The following is a 13,409-nucleotide window of genomic DNA, read 5'->3' on the forward strand; positions in this document are numbered from 1 at the left end:
GTTTTTATATTAGAATATGTGTTTGTGTGTTTTAGCTGGAGAAACTCCAGCAGTCTATCCGAGATCAGAAGAAAGATCACCGAAAGGACAAGGAAAATATTGTGGAGGACTTCAGTCAACAGATAAATGAATTGGAAGAACGACTGTCTGAGCGAAGTCGCGAGGTCGACCTTCTGCAAACGGAACTCAAGCAGGTCAAAGAGTTTCGACGGAAGAGAGGCCAGATGCAGAAAGATCTTGATGAGGTAAGAGACTGAGTATAATGTATCCTTACACCTTGAAAGTGAATTTTTTTTAGACAAATTAATCACCACAGATTATTTTCATTTTTATTGATAAAATAAATATTGTTGCCATACTCTTCCCAGCTTTAGATATTTTGGCTATTTACTTGTTATAAGCATCTCTTTGTTGGTCTTTCCATGTTCTCTAAGCTTAGGGCAAGGAACGTACGTCAAATTCAGATGCTTCTTTCAATTATGCAGTTGAACACAACAGACCCTAAAAACTAAAGATAAACATTTGTGACTACAGAACCCTTTGGAAGAATGTCTTATGATCTTTTATCTGATATTCTATTATAACTGTTTCATTTTCTTTATTTCAGATAAAAGAATCTATGTACAATGCTAATCGAGACCATAAAACTACACTTTCACGTATGGAACAGAAATTTTTTGAAGAAAAGGTTTGTTAAAGAAATAAAAATGCAAAATTTCATCAGTTAATTTTAAATTGTCTTACAACTTTCTCTGATCTTGAATGCAAATTTTCAAATGCTTTTTGTTTAAAGCAAAATTTATTAACCTATTAACTTCTTTAAGATCTGAAAACACATTTTTTAAGAATTATAATCTTGTTTTTATTCACATGGGAAGATATCAATAAGAATTGATATTGTAAATTGAATTGTTTAGTTGTTATCAATTATATCAGTTTGTTTGAAAAATTTCAGAAAATTGCTTTTTACGGTCATAACGATCAGTATGTCACTTTCACTTTCAATTGACTTTTAGCAATCCCTAAGAACTATCATTATAACTACATGCTAGCTAACAAACGATACCATATATATAATGTAACAGTCAGTAGGGTGAGAGAAGTGGTATAAAACGTATTAAAACTTGATATGTATTTAAGATTTTTTTTTATGACTTTATACCTCGTAATATATGGTTCATATTATTGTTTCTAGTAGGCAACATTACGATGCTTTCGCCATTTACTATAATTCAGTTTTAATGATTTTAGTAAATCTAATTTATGTATTTTATATGTATTTGATGTTCTAGTAATTGCCAATCATCGAGGTCCCGATGGTGGGGGAGGGGCGACTTGTCGGTAGGGATTGGCCAAACTACTCTCGCTCTTCTCCCACCATCGGATCCTGAGCATGCATTCAATTTTTATGTTATGTACAGTATAATATATGGTTCTTTTTATTGAGAATCGTTAATAGATTCTATGTTTTAATATATATAAATTTTAAGTAGTGTCTCGGAAGTCAGTATGGCTGGGAATATTTCGCATATGTGTATTTTTATTATGTAAGTGATGTGTTATGTAAAATATGTGTGACACTTGAATAAAATATTTTATTATTATATATTATTATTATAAACAGTCAGGATTTACCTTTTTTACAAGGAAAGTTGTTTCATTTTGTCCCATAATCATAAAAATATTTTACCACACTATGTCAATTACGATCATGTGACAATCACATGCCTCCCAAGTCGTGCATTGAAAGCAGCTTGCATTGAACCAATAACAGCCAAAAAACTCAATATAGTCATGCCTTTTTGGTTTTGCAGCTAATCTATAGGGGCCGTGCTTGCACGAAAAGCCAAACAACGCCTATATTTTCTTGTAGTTGAGTTTTTAATCCACCTCAAATGCGACAAAATGTTCAAAGTGGGTTTTGGAAAATTCATGAAGAACAATTCTTTTGACGTTAATAACAACACCCAAACGTCAACCAGCAATTCATGCTATAATCGGTATAACTGGAGGTCAAAATAAAGGCCTCGCTGTTTCCATGCTGGACTGCTCACTGCAGATGAATACAATGTTTTTGTTTTTGTTGGAATCATGTGCTCGCTTTTAGGTCAAGTCGTAGAGCTCAAAGTCTCAAGTGACCTATTGCGATCGCCTTTTGTCCATCGTCGTCCATCGTCCGTCGTGCGTCCGTAAACAATTTACATTTTCGACTTCTTCTCCAAAACCCCTGAACCAATTTCAATGAAATTTTGCAGAAACCTTCCATGGCCAAAGGTCAACAAAAATAGTGGCCAGTTTGGTCCCCAGCCCCCAGGGCCAAAAAGGGTCAAATTGACTAAAATTTCAAAAATCTTCTTCTCAAGTCCCAGATATGGTAGAATCAAATCCTCTTCATAGATGGATGGGTCTTAAGGTGCTTTACCAAAATTGTGAATTTCTTGACCCTAGGGTCTCATGTTTCCCCCTGGGGAGGGGGTAAACTTTACTATAGTATATATAGGGAAATCACATTGTGGACCAACATTTGTTTAATTGCCATTGGAAGTAATTAAATTTAGGTTAGCATTATCAGTATTAGGTAGCAGTTTGATAGTATGCACAGATGAGTCCTGACTGACCCCCCGGGGCTGATGGGTGGGGCCAAAAAGGGTTGAATTGACTGAAAATTTCAAAAATCTTCTTCTCAAGACCCAGATATGGTAGAATCAAACATTCTTCATAGATGGAAGGGTCTTAAGGTGCTAAACCAAAATTGTAAATTTTATGACCTTAGGGTCTCACGTTTCCCCCTGGGGAGGGGGTAAACTTTACTAAGGTTTATAAAGGGAAATCACATTTTGGACCAACATTTGTTCAATTTTCATTGGAAGTAATTCAATTTAGGTAAGAATTATCAGTATTAGGTAGCAGTTTGATGGTTTGCACATATCAGCCCTGACTGACCCCCGGGGCTGATGGGTGGGGCCAAAAAGGGTTGAATTGACTGAAATTTCAAAAATCTTCTTCTCAAGAACCAACACTCTTCATAGATGGAAGGGTCTTGTTTATGACCCTAGGGTCTCACGTTTACCCCCTGGGGAAGGAGGGGTGGGGGGGCAAAATTTATTATGGTTTATAATGGCAAATGATACTTTGAATATCACATGTTAATAACTTGATTGGAATTATAACCCTGAGTTGACAGTTTGATACTTTGAAAATTTTGAGCCAGCCCTACCCCCAAGGGCTGTAGGGTGGGGCCCAAAGGCGTCAGTGTGCTAAAATTTCTTCATTTTCCTTGTTTAGAATCAGAGGTGCTAGTTTCAAGTACTTTTTTAGTCTTAAATCTGTAAGCTAGATATTGAATAAGGTGGTTTTATTGTTTTTTGTCACTTTGAATAATATTTTTGTTCATGTTAAAATCAAAATCAACTCTCTGTATAAATATATCAGGTGACCGTTAAGGCCCATGGGCATCTTGTTTTATTTTAATTGGGTACGTATGTTTATGTAAACATTTACTAATGGGCCCATGGCCCAAAGTTTGGATAAATCTTGAAAATCTTGATATTTTTAATGTTAGGAAAAGTGAAAATTATAACATTTTTCCTGGCAGTGTATGTCCGCATGAAATCAGCTTAATGAAAATTCTGGAGGCACAACCATCAAAATTAAACAACTTTCAGTTAACTGTGATTTCAGTTGAAATTATAGACAATTCATTACAGAACATTTTAATAATCATTAATATTAAGGTTAGTTAATGAGACTTAATTTTACTTGTGATCACTTGTGATGTTATAATAACTCTTTTTATTTTTTAATTATTTTGACATCTGATAGATAATTAAAATCCTTTTTACTTGTTTAATATATATAGAGGTTACACAACGAGTGGTTGTTGAATATGGTATTTATTTCACTCAAGTTAGTTTATTTTCAAAAGTTACAAAAGACACAAGCTTTAGCGAGTTCTTTCTGTAACTTTTGAAAATTAACTAACAAGAGTGAAATAAATACCATACTCAACAACCACGAGTCGTGTGATCTGTTTCTACCACAATCTCATGATCAGTCGGAAATAACATACACACATGTGTTTGTTGACAAGGCTGGCATAGTGATATGACCCATATGTTTATTTTTACGAATTTAATTATTGTCAAAATAAATGTTTCGGCAACAACTTCGTGAAAAAAAAAAATAGATGAACGACTTTAAATATTGAGAGTAGCAGTATTGCATTAATTTATAAAATCAACCATCGGACTATATGCGCGTAAGCATATCGTACGAAGTCTGCCTCCCGCCTAGTCCGAAATATTCTGACGTTTTATCGACTTTTTTCATATCGGCAGGGTTCGAATTTAACCAGATTTTCTACTTGCATTTTTTCGCAAGTGGTATTTTTTCTTACTTGCTAAATGAGAAAACAACTTGCAATTTGCATTTTTCCAACTTTATTAGACATGTTAACTTAAAATTAAATTCTAAAACAACACAGTATTAACTGACATTTTAAATTATGGTCGTTGGGATGTATACATGACGCAAACCTTGCTGTGAAAGGATGCTGGCCTGCTCAGGCTATTCTAAGATATAGCATAAAAACTGCATCTTAGTTTCTTGCTCCATATGGTAGAGTATTTGGTCTTTTCTGTCTTTGTCCCGACAACCACCATCTTGTCACAGCAGGTTTTGGGTCATACTCTCTAAGGGCAACATCAGCAACTTGTCCATTTGTTATTTTGCCGGTGCAGTGAGCTGTGAAATTTAACCTTGGGAAACCCCAATACAACCACGTGACTAGTCAAGCCTATCGTATTTGCGCTATAAATAGTAACTAAAAATAGATTACCGAAAAACATCATGCATGCGGTAAACGTCATCATTATTTGTGCAGGTACTTCCTAACGGACATGCGCACGGGACATGTATCGATTGTAAACATCCGTTAATGACAAAAGCTGAATCATTCATTCGGCGAATGACAAGAATGCGCTTAAATGAACGCGAGTTGTCAAAGAAAGAATTTGTAAAGACCGACCATTAGAAATGAGGATTATTCAGCCCAAAATTTTCACTCGCAAAAAAATGCTGGTGTCTGAAATCTCTACTCGCAGTTTGCAATTTGCACTCGCTTTTCGCGAGTATGCGAGCTTAAATTTGAACCCTGATCGGTCTGTCGTCGATTAACGTCAGAACTCCGGCCCTCTATAATATGCGGGAAATATGCGACCTGCGCCCAGAGCGCACTTCCAACTGATATTTTAGAAACAAATCGTCAGTTTCACACACATGTCGCACATGGATCGAAAGATCTATTCTTTATGCACAAGATGAACATACATAACATGCCCCAAACAACCAATACAATCACTAAAAACATATTTTTTCAAACTTACTCTGTTTTACTCTAGTTTTTTTATAGCCCCGCCTTCTAATGCCACGTGACTAAAATCTTGCCGGCCTACGTCATAATGTTAGGAAATACCTTCGGTAACGTGGGATCTCGTCAAGTCATGTGACATTGCTCATGGCCTAATTTCCATTAAAAACATGGGTTGGTATAGAAAACATCGGAAAATACTTTTCGTAATGATCTTTGAAACACGTTATTGATACCACCTAGTGCATAAAGAATAGATCTTTCGATCCATGTGCGACATGTGTGTGAAAGTGAAGATTTGTTTCTAAAATATCAGTTGGAAGTGCGCTCTGGGCGCGGGTCGGATATTTCCCACATATCATAAAGGGTCGGAGTTCTGACGTTAATCGACGACAGACCGATATGAAAAAAGTTGATAAAACGTCAGAATAATTCGGACTACCTCCCACCAAGTTATGAACCGTTGTAGACGAACTTATCGCTGTCAATATCCAAAACCATAGGCCTCCGTTTCTAGGCCTACGTTTCTTCGTGACGGTTCTATGGTTGACGTTTATAGTGAAAGTTCAGCCATAGTCAGACCATCCAAATAGCGATAACGGGACGTTGGGAGAACGAAATATTTCCCGACACTGTGACAGATATTGTTTTGGTTTCACGACCTGGACACGCGACGGTGTGACGTTGAAACGATATCGAGCGTCTGTAGCAATTTTGCCTGAAACTAGCGATCAAATCTTTAAGTATCATCTTTTAATATTGCCTTAATAACCCCCCTTTCTGCATACACTCACAAAGTCACCAACATTTGTCGGATGTTGACAGCCGACACAAAGTCATCAATATTTGTCGGATGTTGACAGCCGACGACGTAAACAAAATAGCAGGTGGCAAAAAGCATGTGGAAAAAGTCTTCCCGATCAAAGTTCATCTTCTCGACCAATCAAAACTCTTGAAGGTCATATACCATGTGTGGTATATAACTCATATTTATCTAACAGTCTGCGTGTTTATACAATGATCTGAGAGTGGAATAACACAGCGTATTGTGGTAGAAACACATATATACCATCATCTAGCACATGTCAATATTATTCTTTACTTAGATAATGGAATATTTATTGCACTGTTTATTAGGTGTGAAAATAGACATGTATGCTAGGCGAGACTATAGGTATTTTAGAAATGTATGCTAGGCGAGACTATAGGTATTTTAGAAATGTATGCTAGCCGAGACTATAGGTATTTTAGAAATGTATGCTAGGCGAGACTTTAGGTATTTTAGAAATGTATGCTAGGCGAGACTATAGGTATTTTAGAAATGTATGCTATTCGAGACTATAGGTATTTTAGAAATGTATGCTAGCCGAGACTAAACCGTAACAATCACCTTGGGCGATGTGCAGTTAGCCAGACCTATTGTCCAGGTGTCACACACCAACAACCTACCTGAGTTTTTAGCCCGTAAAAATCTATTCACGACCTTATCACAATAAACATATTTCTTTACTTTTAGTCTACATAGAGAAAAAGTCAGTACATGGAAAAAAATATTATAATAAGCATGCAGTTTATCATAATATCCAATATCATAATAAGTGGATTCTACTGTATATGAAACAAATAACACAAATAAACCAGTCTGATAAAATCACTCATTTCTGTTACGTCTTACTTATGTTTCTGTTTTTTTTTTACAGATGCGACTTCAGCAGGAAGCAAACCAGAAGATTGCAGAATTAGCAGAGCGTGCTCACACAGAAGCTATAACGTAAGGGTTTCCGAATTTACAGTCTTTATATTTTTGACTGCCATATACCTAATACAGTGGAACCTACTTATTATAATAACCAATATATATAATATATATTATGTTATAATAAACAATCAAGCTGTTTTTGATCGTTTCTAGTTTGTCAGAACAGAAAGTGAGATGCCCCTATAATCATAAGACATAGATAAATGTGGAAACATGGAAATATTCAATACAAATTGATATTGTAATAATTGAAATAAATTGTATATCATTATATTGAAAAAAGGGGAGAGAATTGCCCGTAAATGTAAAAATATTTTGCAGGACTTTGTCATTTACAATCATGTAACAATCACATGCCTTGCAAGCATACCTGCTTACCCCTGAATCTCCAAATGGGAGTCATGACCACATTGGGAAATTCTGTTTGGGGATTATAATGTGCGTCAAAATTTTCAGGTCAAAATAAATAATTTTGCGTCGTAACAGTATGGCATATGTTGTGTTTTCTGGTAAGATTTAGGACATTTTTTTTAAAATAAATAAAACAAATCTTTTTGCAAATTTTGTTTTATTACATTCTCTCTTTTCAAAATACTAATTTCCCTGTACATACAGGTAGTTTGAGATAATTGTAGAAAACATCATTGATGCATACTGGAAGCATGAACTCATCTAGAAGCTCTTATCTATTTGTCCCTCTCATCTTTATGTACTACATTGATCATGAGAATCTGACTGCCAAGTTGGAAACTCGAGAAAAAAAATGCATTTATGTTCAATACAGGTATTTGTATTGATATAATATCTTGGTACACTAAAATTTGTACAACTGCATTCCTATTTTTAACCAATGTCGCGATTGCTACCCGAAAGCATTTTCATGTAGATTTTGGTAAAATTATCTGCAGTTAAGAAAGATATGTACTTGGCAATGAAGTTACTAAAAAAATGACTGTGTTTATAACCTTGTCGTCTGACTTCATGAAAATCATTTATCGTATGGCTTTTGATGTCGTAAAGAGCAACCAAACCTACCGAAAAAAAAATTAAGTAACAGTGCAGTTTACAATAAGAATGATCAGGCTAAACATTATTATGAAGCCACTCAAAATCTTTTTCCCGCGCAGAATTGTAATAGCAGGCATACTTATTCTTTCTTTTCTTACGTTGAACGTAGTCAAGATAACAGTTAACATTGTGCATGTGAAATTAAAAGTACTACAATTGGGATTATATGTACTGTTGTAACAGTACTCACCTTCCAATTTGCCTGGATTTCACGAAAGAGAGACCGCCATTGTGAAAACATTTCGAAATGTGTGTACTGAATTTACCTGTACCTGAATACTAGACTTCCGAGAAACTCTAATGGATCGCATCGGAAGTAGAAAGATACTAGTTTGAGCATGGAGACTGGCAATTTCATGTCATGTTGACAGAATGCAGGAGATTTGTATGACCCAAGCTGGTCATAAGTTGGTCGCGGGTGATAGGTAAATTTCTTTGGTTTGACCCACAAGATGCAGGTCATTTAGCAAGTATGCTTGCAAGTCGTGTGGTGCAAGCAACTTGCATAAAAGCACAACTACCAAAATCACTATCATTCCCCTCTTTAGTCCACCATCATCTGATTGTGAGCTAATCAAATTGCCCTTCCTTCGTGGTCCGTCCGTCCGTCCGTCCTTAAACAATTCTTGTTATCTTTATTTCTCGGAAAGTGCAGAAGATATCTTGCTAAAATTTGATATGAAGGTTCCTTTTTGTCCATAGTTGTGCAGTTGGCCATCTCAGATTTTGACAGTGAAGGTTTGTTAGTACTATTTCTCTGGAAGTACAGGAGGGATCTTTCTCAAATTTGATATGTAGGTTCCCCTTGGTCCTCAGTTGTGCATGCTTACTTTTGAGGTTGATAAAAGTCTAATTAAGATGGCAGACAGGCAAACTGATTAAGAAGAGAAAAAGATCAAACTGACGTAGAACTAATGAAGATGGTAAGATAGTGGGCGCCAAGAAAAAAAATTCAATTTTGCTTACTCATCAGTGTATAAAAGAATTTGTAGCAACTACTAAAACATTTTTCTCATATGAATTACAGAAATCTAGATGAGACTACAAAATCGGTGTATAAGGAGAACGTTCGATTGTCGGAGGCCCTGAACTATCACATGAAAGAGGGAGAATTACTGAAAAAGACAAAGGAGAAATTACTAGAGGAAAACGAAAATCTGACAGGGGAGAAGGAACTCAATGATATGATTGTCCAAGAGAAAGTTATACAGTCAAAACAGCAAAAAGAACTTGTGCGACAAGTAAGATGATACCAAAATACAACCACAACATTGTTACATCCAACACAACCCTGTTATCCCAAACACAACCCTGACATTGTTACAACCAACACAACCCTGACATTGTTACAACCAACACAACCTTGACATTGTTACAACCAACACAACCCTGACATTGTTACAACCAACACATTCCTGACATTGTTACAACCAACACAATCCTGACATTGTTACCACCAACACATTCCTGACATTGTTAGAACCAACACATCCCTGACATTGTTACAACCAACACGACCTTGACATTGTTACAACCAACACAACGTTGACATTGTTACCACCAACACAGTCCTGCCATTGTTACAACCAACACAATCCTGACATTGTTACACCCAACCCAACCCTGACATTGTTACAACCACCACAACCTTGACATTGTTACAACCAACCCAACCCTGACATTGTTACCACCAAGACAGTCCTGCCATTGTTACAACCACCACATTCCTGACATTGTTACAACCAACACAGCCCTGACATTGTTACAACCAACACATCCCTGACATTGTTACAACCAACACAACCCTGACATTGTTACCACCAACACAACCCTGACATTGTTTCAACCAATACAACCATGACATTGTTACAGCCAACACAACCATGACATGGTTACCACCAACACAACCCTGACTTTGTTACCACCAACACAACCCTGACCTTGTTACCAGCAACACAACCCTGACATTGTTACCACAACACAACCCTGACATTGTTACCACCCACACATTCCTGACATTGTTACCACCAACACGACCATAACATTGTTACCACCAACACAACCGTGACATTGTTTCAACCAATACAACCATGACATTGGTACAGCCAACACAACCATGACATGGTTACCACCAACACAACCCTGACATTGTTACAACCAACACAACCATGACATTGTTACAACCAATACAGTCCTGACATTGTTACCACCAACACAACCCTGACATTGTTACCACCAACACAACCCTGACATTGTTACAACCAACACAACCCTGACATTGTTACCACCAACACAACCATAACATTGTTACAACCAACACAACCCTGACATTGTAACCACCAACACAACCATGACATTGTTACCACCAACACATTCCTGACCTTGTTACCACCAACACTGACAGTGATACCAACAACACAACCCTGACACGGTTACAACCAACACATTCCTGACACTGTTACCACCAACACATTCGTGACATTGTTACCACAAAAAAAACCCTGAAATTGTTACAACCAACTCAACCCTGACAGTGTCACCACCAACACAACCGGCACATTGTTACCACCAGCACATTCCTGACATTGTTAAAAACAACACAACCCTGACACGGTTACAAACAACAAAACCATGACATCGTTACCACCAACACAGTCCTGCCATTGTTACACCCAACACACCCCTGCCATTGTTACACCCAACACAACCCTGACAAGGTTACAAACAACAAAACCATGACATCGTTACCACCAACACACCCCTGACACGGTTACAACCAACACACCCCTGACATTGTTCCCACCAACACATCCCTGACCTTGTTACAACCAACACAACACTGACATTGTTACAAACAGCACAACCCTGACATTTTTACAACCAACACAACACTGACATTGTTACCACAACACAACCCTAACACGGTTACAAACAACAAAACCATGACATCGTTACCACCAACACATTGCTAACATTGTTACAACCACCACAACCCTGACATTGCTACCACCAACACAACACTGACATTGTTACAACCAATACAGTCCTGACATTGTTACTACCAACACAACCCTAACATTCTTACCACCAACACAACGCTAACATTGTTACCAACAACACAACCCTGACACTGTTACCACCAACACAGTCCTGCCATTGTTACAACCAATACAGGCCTGACATTGTTACCAACAAACACAACCAGACCATTGTAACCACCAACACACCCCTAACATTGTTACAAACAGCACAACCCTGACATTTTTACAACCAACACAACACTGACATTGTTACAACTAACACATTCCTGACATTGTTACCACCAACACAACCCTGACATTGTTACAAACAACACAACCCTAACATTGTTACAAACAACACAACCCTGACATTGTTATCACAAACACAACCCTGACATTGTTACAACCAACACAACCCTGACATTGTTACAACCAACACAACGTTGACATTGTTACCACCAACACAACCCTGACATTGTTACCACCAACACTGACAGTGATACCACCAACACAACCCATTGTTATCACAAAAAGAACCTTGACATTGTTTTCAGCTAAACATTTAGTTCACCTGCTCAAAGAGTCAAGTGAGCTGATGCCATGGCACAGCATCTATCGTCTGTCAATTTTTCCCTTTAAAATGCTACCTGTCCTTAAGGGCTCATTGGATTTGACCAAATTTGGTCTGGAGCATCATTATCCAAAGGAATATCAATTTTGTATAAAAGGAGGGTCTTGCCACCTTTGGGGAAGATAGGGCAGGGCCTTCTAAACCAATGCAGGGATTTTGACCAAATTTGTTCTAGAACATCTTTGGCAAAGGGGATTCAATTTTGTATAAATGAAGGATTGGGTCTTCTTGAGGCAGAGGATGTGGCCCAGTGGGGGAAGAAGCGGGAAATCTTTCTCTTTCTGTACGATTGAAGGTTTTCAAACCAAAATGGTTTGAAGCATGGTTAGGGAAAAAAACACAATTTTGTATAAACAGAGGCTGTGTTTGCTCTTTGGAGCCATTTATTGAATAATGGAAACAAATGTTTGTTATACATTTATACATATATTTATTTATTTTTTCAAAAGAGAGGAAAATTAGACTCATTTTCTTGACACAGGAATTGTGAAAAATCTGGGTTGAACATTTTGAATTTAAAAATTTTGTACCCAAGATATTTTCTACCACTTACCAAAATGTTCCCCTTAGATACTTTTTATACCCTTACCAATATGTATCCTCTGTATACCTTTTGTATTACATCTGAAATGTAACCAAGAAAATTTCTAAATTTTTATATTGTAAATCTAAGAACCCTGTCCTCACTCCGTTTCTTTTTGAGCACTTACAAAAATACAACCGCAGGACACCTTTAGTAACCCTAACCAAAACACATTTTCACAAGTTACCCAATCTCATTTCATGCTCTACATGACATTGACCAAACGTACACTCTTATCAAACACTTTATTTTTTGTATTCTTATTTCTGAGTTGTTACAGTTTCAACACATATAATTAATCTATTTTAAAACTAATATAACTAAGATATATTTGAAATTGAATGAATATTGCTAATAAGGATAAGGTTTCACCACCTGATTAAAAACAGCATATAAAACAAACCAATGCAAATTAGTGTTTTAATTCCGGGGGGTACATTTTGGTCAGATGTAAAAAAAAGTATCTGGGGGTTGGGGAGTTGAATATAGGTTGGGTAATGACTATAACATAACTGTAAATGCTTCTATATATATGACTCCCGAAATTCTGAACTCAATTGGATTAAAAATATTCAAATATAAGATTTTTCATGGGGGGGGGGGGGGTTTTTTTTTGGTCAGGGTATAAAAAGTATCTGGGGGTACATTTTGGTCGGGTGTATAAAAAGTAAAAAGTATCCGGAGGTTGGGGAGTTGAAGATAGGTTGGGTAATGACTATAACATAACTGTAAATGTTTTTACATGACTCCCCAAACCTTATTGTGTCCAGTGATTGAAAATTATTTCGGCATAATTTCCTGGCCCCAGGGGGTGGGGGTTGGTGGGGTAGGGGTGGATAAATATTCCCCTGTATTGTCCTAAACTTAATTGGATTAAAAATAGAGAAATATAAAAAAAATCACAGGGGGGTACTTTTTTTGCAGGGGTGTTACATTTTATGCAGGTATAAAAAGTATCCGGATACTTTTTGGTAGGGGGG

At 36.9% G+C, this 13,409-nt stretch overlaps 1 protein-coding gene across 1 annotated transcript in view; it reads left to right on the forward strand.

Annotated features, from left to right (window-relative positions):
- The window catches only part of LOC110461876 (basal body-orientation factor 1-like), a 52,807-nt gene that overhangs the window by 22,593 nt on the left and 16,805 nt on the right, over positions 1-13,409 (forward strand). The window contains exons 4-7 of the mRNA XM_021515595.1: positions 36-245; positions 608-688; positions 7,069-7,139; positions 9,223-9,436. Of these exons, the coding sequence (XP_021371270.1) occupies positions 36-245; positions 608-688; positions 7,069-7,139; positions 9,223-9,436 (576 nt within the window). The remainder of the gene's footprint in view (positions 1-35; positions 246-607; positions 689-7,068; positions 7,140-9,222; positions 9,437-13,409) is intronic.

This window comes from Mizuhopecten yessoensis, unplaced genomic scaffold, assembly GCF_002113885.1.
Source record: "Mizuhopecten yessoensis strain PY_sf001 unplaced genomic scaffold, ASM211388v2 scaffold10697, whole genome shotgun sequence".
Classification (NCBI taxonomy): domain Eukaryota; kingdom Metazoa; phylum Mollusca; class Bivalvia; order Pectinida; family Pectinidae; genus Mizuhopecten; species Mizuhopecten yessoensis.